This window comes from Triticum aestivum, chromosome 6A (assembly GCF_018294505.1).
Source record: "Triticum aestivum cultivar Chinese Spring chromosome 6A, IWGSC CS RefSeq v2.1, whole genome shotgun sequence".
NCBI classification, from domain to species: Eukaryota; Viridiplantae; Streptophyta; class Magnoliopsida; order Poales; family Poaceae; genus Triticum; species Triticum aestivum.
Window position 1 is genome coordinate 7,482,320 of NC_057809.1, and position 6,677 is coordinate 7,488,996.

At 55.4% G+C, this 6,677-nt stretch overlaps 2 protein-coding genes across 2 annotated transcripts; one reads left to right on the forward strand and one right to left on the reverse strand.

Moving 5' to 3' along the window:
- The first annotated feature begins 270 nt into the window (after window positions 1-270).
- On the forward strand, window positions 271-3,673 carry LOC123131607 (trihelix transcription factor GTL1). The gene is made up of 2 exons (XM_044551266.1): window positions 271-1,388; window positions 1,997-3,673. The coding sequence occupies exons 1-2, from the start codon at window positions 598-600 to the stop codon at window positions 3,465-3,467; spliced, it is 2,262 nt and encodes a 753-aa protein (XP_044407201.1). The 5' UTR covers window positions 271-597; the 3' UTR covers window positions 3,468-3,673.
- Window positions 3,674-3,907: 234 nt separating this feature from the next.
- LOC123131608 (uncharacterized) lies at window positions 3,908-6,357 on the reverse strand. Its single transcript, XM_044551267.1, has 2 exons — window positions 6,053-6,357; window positions 3,908-5,400 (listed from the first exon to the last, which is right to left on the reverse strand). Exons 1-2 carry the CDS (start codon window positions 6,217-6,219, stop codon window positions 4,032-4,034), a joined length of 1,536 nt encoding a protein of 511 aa, XP_044407202.1. The 5' UTR covers window positions 6,220-6,357; the 3' UTR covers window positions 3,908-4,031.
- Between the last annotated feature and the right edge of the window lie 320 nt (window positions 6,358-6,677).

The window sequence follows — 6,677 nt, forward strand, 5'->3', positions numbered from 1 at the left end:
TCACCAGTTATGATTTCCGCAGTAATGTCCGTAATGAAAAAAAATAACTTGATCAAGCCCTCTATCCTGACCTTTATGTCACAATTGAAACCAAACACATGTGCGAAGATAGATAAGCTCCAAATAAATGCCATCACATAAACAAAAGAGGAGATGTTAATGAGAGAGGGCATTCCCCAAGCAGCAAGGCTCCATTCAAACCGGGACAGGGAGCAGGAGATGAGGGATGAGCCATAAAGGGCACCCCATCCACGAATACGGGCATCGCCGAGGACCCCTTTCCAAAACCGCCCAAAAGATAAAGCTGAGCGGCCAAGAAGCAAAATGGGAACCTGCCCTGCCTCCCTGCCCTGCCCTTAACCCCATCCGCATCCCCTCCATCGTCACTCCGGGTAGTCCATATCCTCTTCGACCTCACCCTCGCCCACCAAATTCCGATTCCTGCTCGCATTTCAATTCCGGAGCTGCCACTGTTGCCCAATCATGCGGGAGGCGGAGTAATTTCAGGTCGGGGGTGAGTGAGCCGTGCTGGTGGTAGTTGCTGGGAGTGGGGAGTGGAGTGGAGTTGGGAGGGGGGCGGCGGCGGCCATTGCCGAGATGCAGTCCGGGTATGGAGGGGTGTCGGAGTTCCAGCAGTTCATCATGGACGGCGGCTTCGCCATGGCGGCGGCCCCGCAGCAGCAGGCGCAGGCGGCTGCCGCTGCGGCGGCGGCGGCGGGGGGGCAGGAGCTGGGCGCGCCGTTCAGGTACCAGCCGCTGCACCACCACGCGATGCAGCACCATCCCCAGCAGCAGCAGCAGCAGCATCCGGCGCAGATGCCGCCCCACTTCGCGCACTTCGGCGTGGCGCCCGCGGCGGCGGCGGCCGGCGGGATTCCGTTCACGCAGCAGTTCCTCAACCACCAGGCGGCGGCCGCCGGGCACCACCACCAGCAGCACCACCACCTCCAGCTCTTCCACCACGAGCAGCAGCAGCAGCAGCAGCAGCAGCAGCATCACAAGCCGCAGCCGCCGCCGGCGAGGTGGGCGCCGCAGCAGCAGCACCACCAGCACCCGCACCAGCAGCAGCAGCATCACCACCACCAGCTGGGGCTGGACGTGGAGGCGGCGGCGGTCCCGGAGAGCTCCCGCGCCACGTCCGGCGGCGCGGCCCCTCCCGGCGTGCCCCCGTTCCTCGCCGCCGCCATGAACTTCAAGCTGGCCGTGGACCCCGGCGGCGGGAGCGGCGCCACGGACGACGCCCTGAACGACGGCACGGGAGGCGGCGGCGGCGCGGGCAGCGGCATGATGCTCCACGGCGGAGGCGGGGGCGACGACGAGGCGGCCACGGAGAGCCGGCTCCGTCGGTGGACCGGCGAGGAGGAGACCTCCATCAAGGAACCCACCTGGTACGCCCGCCACCATCCGTCACTGTTCCTCCCACAATCCATCCATGGCTCCGCGCCGCGCACATGTCAATTCCTCCGCCCGCCTCCCGGATCCACTCATGGCGGACCGACGGACACGGAAAGGAAAGGGGGAGGGGGGAAAAGATTGCATCTTTGTTGGCTCTGCTTTGGATGCTCGGGGGTGGGGAGCAGAGCAGAGCAATAATAGTGGCATGATTGAGAGAGACATGGACGGAAAACAACACGCGCACCTGAAAGAAAACAAGCCCCTGATGCCGATGATTCCTCCACCAAAGACCGCCCAACTTTTATCCCTTTTAGCATCCTCCTCATTACATCACGCGAAAGAGAAACTCTTCTCTTGCACAATTTGCCATGCACTATTTGGCATGCAGATGCAGATGGGATGCAATTCTTGGTTTCCTGCTGCTAGTTGCGAAATTGCTCCGAATTCGTGCCATGGCAGATGAAATTCTTGCGAAATTGTTCCGATTTTCTTGTTGCCTTTTGCACTTGGCATTGCCAATTGGTTTGGTTTGTTTATCATTGCTTAATGCTGACTTGAATTTTTTGCGTTTGGTTGCTTTGTGTGATGATGATTTGTGTAGGAGGCCGCTGGACATCGACTACATACACAGCACGAGCAGCAGCAGCAAGAGGGCGGGCGCCGGGAAGGAGAAGGTGGCCACGCCGGAGTCGCCGGCGCCGGTTGCTCCGGCGGCGAACTACTTCAAGAAGGCCGGTGGCGGGGACGACAATGCGGGCGCTGCCGCGTCAGCGGGTGGCGGCGGCGGGAACTACAAGCTGTTCAGCGAGCTGGAGGCCATCTACAAGCCGGGGAGCGGCGGCGGTGCGGGGCAGACGGGCTCCGGCTCTGGCCTCACGGGCGACGACAATGCCATCCTCCCGCCGCCGTCCATGGCCGACCTCCCGGGCGGCGCGCTTGCCGCGGCCGTGGACGCGCCGCAGGCCAACACCTCGGAGACTTCGGCCGGGGAGGACGCGCCGGCGGTGCTGCAGCCGCAGCCGCCGCCTCCGCCGCAGGCGTCGGTGGGGGAGGCGCGCCGGAAGCGGAAGCGCCGGCGGCAGGAGCAGCAGCAGCAGCTGACCGCGTCGGCGTCCTTCTTCGAGCAGCTGGTGCAGCGGCTCATCGAGCACCAGGAGGGCCTGCACCGCCAGTTCCTGGACGCCATGGAGCGGCGGGAGCGCGAGCGCGCGGCGCGCGACGAGGCGTGGCGCCGGCAGGAGGCCGACAAGTTCGCGCGCGAGGCGGCCGCGCGCGCCCAGGACCGCGCCAGCGCCGCCGCCCGGGAGACGGCCATCATCGCGTACCTCGAGAAGCTCTCCGGCGAGACCATCACCCTCCCCCAACAGCCGGCGGCCAACCCGGCCGCGCCCACGTCCGCGGACGACGCGACGAGCCACGACGCGGGGAGGGAGCTGGTGCCCTACGAGTGCGGCGAGCTGTCGCTGCCGCTGATGAGCTCGTCGTCCCGGTGGCCGAAGCACGAGGTGGAGGCGCTGATCCGGGTGCGGTCCGGGCTGGACAACCGGTTCCAGGAGCCCGGGCTGAAGGGCCCGCTGTGGGAGGAGGTGAGCGCGCGCATGGCGGCGGCGGGGTACGGCGGCCGGAGCGCCAAGCGGTGCAAGGAGAAGTGGGAGAACATCAACAAGTACTTCCGCAAGGCCAAGGAGAGCGGCAAGAAGCGCCCCGCGCACGCCAAGACCTGCCCCTACTTCGACGAGCTCGACCGCCTCTACTCCCGCTCCGGCCACGGCTCCGGCGCCTCCTCCGGCGCCGGCAACACCAGCGCCAAAGCCACCGCCAATGCCATAGCCACCGCCGACGACGCGGCCAACAAGGCCAGCTCCGAGCTGCTCGACGCGGTGGTCAAGTACCCCACCGACACCCACTACGGCCCGCCTCCGGGGTTCCCAAACGACGGCAAGGAGGACGGCGCAGCGCAGCACGACGGCGAGGGCGACGTGGACATGGGCAGGGCGTCGGGGAGAGCAGGCGAGGACCACGATGACGAGGCTGGCCAGAGCCATGGGCACGACGACGACGACGATCATTAGAGCTTGATTAACTAGGACTGCATGCTTAGCTAGCTAGGACATGATCGATCGGCGCCGGAGATAAATTTGCTTCTTTTCTTCTTCTTCTTTGCTGCTGCTGCTGCTTCTGCTTGTTGTTAGCCTACCATGGATCAATCATCACTTACTTGTTAGTACTACTACTGCTGCTGCTTATATATCTACAAGAAGATTACTTTCATTAATCACTTCCATAATCCCAAGCTCAAGCTAGGTCACTAGCTAGCTCTTAGGCTGCTTCCAATGGACCGGTGCTTAGATGGGGTGCTAAGCATATTAAATAGCTTAGCAACCAAATTCCCCAATGCATAGGTGCTTAGCTTCTTGTAACTAAACTCTCTTCATTTAATAAATCTAAGGATCTTTTGTAGTATATAAACTTTGTGGCATATTTGTGCTACGTATTAAGCAAATAATATCCCTTGAGGAAAACACATGAAAATATAGATGACTTGAGTCCATACATAAAGTGCCAATAAGATATTATGAAAATACATGAAATTACACCTACAATTAAAAGTGCTTAGAATAAATGATGATAATAATCTATTTTGGCCCAAACTTTTTCCAAATATGCTCTACCAAATCAGTTTTGAGTGCTCTATGAGTCCCGCGATCTCGGATTCTTGCATCCCTTTGTAGCACCTGGGCGAATACCGGTTTGTCGCCGTGTGTGAATACTGATGGTAGAACAATGGATGTACCCGCCTCCTTGTTCAAATCAAGAATATTAGCCGCCGCTTCTTCTTCATCCTCGACTACCATATTGTGAAGAATGATGCAAGCTATCATGACCTTCTCGATATCACCCCGGTCATACAAACGTGCAGGACGACGCAAGATAGAGAATCGACCCTGCAAGACACCAAAAGCACGTTCCACATCCTTCCTTGCCCCTTCCTGATGTGCAGCAAACAACTTGTGCTTCTCTGTCTGTGGCATCGATATTGTCTTCACAAAAGCTGCCCATTCTGGGTATATCCCATCTACAAGGTAATAACCATGTTGATATTCCTTGTCATTTACAAAAAAGTTCACTCGAGGAGCTTGGCCTTTCAGCTGCTTGATAAACAATGGTGATTGATTCAGCACATTGATGTCATTGTTTGACCCAGCAATACCAAAGTAGGCATGCCATATCCGGAGATCTCGCGAAGCAACTGCCTCCAGAATAAGACTAGGCCACCCTTTATCACCACGAGTAAATTGGCCCTTCCATGCAATAGGACATTTTTCCCACCGCCAATGCATACAATCCAGGTTTCCTAACATGCCAGGAAACCCACGACCTTCGCCAATGCAGAGCAAGCGCTCTGTATCTTCAGTGTTGGGGCTTCGTAAATACTCTGCAGCATAGGTATCAATCACTCCTTGCACAAAGTTCTTCAAGCAATCAACCGCGGTAGTCTCGCCAATCTTGAGATATTCATCAAGACTATCTGCAGGTGTGCCATAAGCCAATTGGCGTATTGCCGCCGTGCACTTTTGCAGTGGAGAGAGCCCTTCACGGTTAAGCGCATCTGTCCTTGTGGTGAAGTATGGAGACCACTCACCTAGTGCATTGACGATGCGAAGAAAGAGAGGTCGTCTCATCCTGAATCTTCTCCGAAATTTTTTGGCGCCGTAGAGAGGATTGTCGCAGAAGTAATCTCGTACAAGCTGTTGATGTGCTTCTTCACGCGGTCTATTCACGTATATCCTTGGACCACTCCTGCTAAGTGCTCTTGCTTGAAGAGCCTCAAGTGTTCCCTTCAACTCCACAGCAATCTCCTCGGCGAAGGAGTCTAGCAGGTCCTCCTCGGCTAGGAATTCATCAAGTGTGTATAACTCTGCTGGATATGTAGTGTTTCTGGCATCACTATCATGTTGTTGATCTGTATCATCAGGATCATCTGGTGGATGGTTATACATAGGCCTGAAACATGTAACAAACAAGACAACAAGTGTACACATCAGAATAAGATCGAACCAAAAAAAAACAGTTGGGCGACACTGTTTAGATTCCTGAACCAGAGAACAATAACATGAAAGTTAAGTGATGAACTTCTAGTGATAAAAACAGAATTGCGTTTGATTTCTTAAAAAAAGTTTGTGTCTAATTATTTGTATGACAAGATAGCATCAGTGCAAATTTTGCTTCATCTACTAAAAACAGAGTAATTTTGTACACCGTAATCTTATTCTGTCTGAACCAATTTCTCATAGAACTTCAAAACTGAACTGAACTCAGTTTGATCCTATATAAAATGATTGCTACAGACGTATCTAGATGTAGTATAATCAACTACGTTCCTTCCAACTACAAGTAACTCCAAACTAAACTGAACTGAACCATTGTGTATTATGAGCTGAACTAGTATGTTCTGAAATCAATTAGAACGTTCTGAACTGAACAAAAATTATTGAAATCAACCAGGTCTTCTTGGCCAATTACCAGTCAAATTTTGGCCACAGCCCAAGTCTGATGCAGAGAAAAATCTCATCTAAGCAAGAATGGGAGGGACAAAGCATGAGGCACACTAGCATACAGAACAAAAAAGTATTCTGATTTGTGAAAGGACAAATACCATCGAGCAGATTGTGGCTGGCCGGCGGAGCTACCAGCGACGGCGAACTGAACCGAGGACGCTGGTGTTGTCCCAGATATCTTCTCCCGCGACTGGCCGGAGGAGCTACCGGTGGCGGCGAGCTGAGCCGAGGGGGTCCCTGATACTTTCTGCCGGCGGTGGTCCATGGAGGCAACGCCTGAGAGGCGTGGCAGCGTCGCGGGGCGAGGAAGAGGTGGCTATGCCGGGGCGGCGGCGCAGGGCGAGCGGGTGGAGGAGGCCAAAGGGGAAGACGGGGAAAAGAGAAGAGGCAAGGCTGTTCGGCGGCGTGCACGGCGCATAGGAACGAATTAACTGCGTTCCGCCTAGGTACGAGCGCCTGGAATCATTTCTTCGTGAGGGTACCGATTCGCTCTCTTTCCTCATTAATTAATATGCCACGTCTGATTTTTACCTATGTGACAGGCTTAGCACCTGTCCAAGGTGGAGCATTGGGAGGGGCCTTACACATTTGTGTTTGTCGACCTTGGCCGCTTATATTTTGCTGTTATTTTTGTAAGTGTGATGGTCAATGGGAGAGGCAGTGTCGGCAGGTGCATGATTTTCAATCATTTTTCACCTTGTACGGCCACAGGGAAAAATAGTG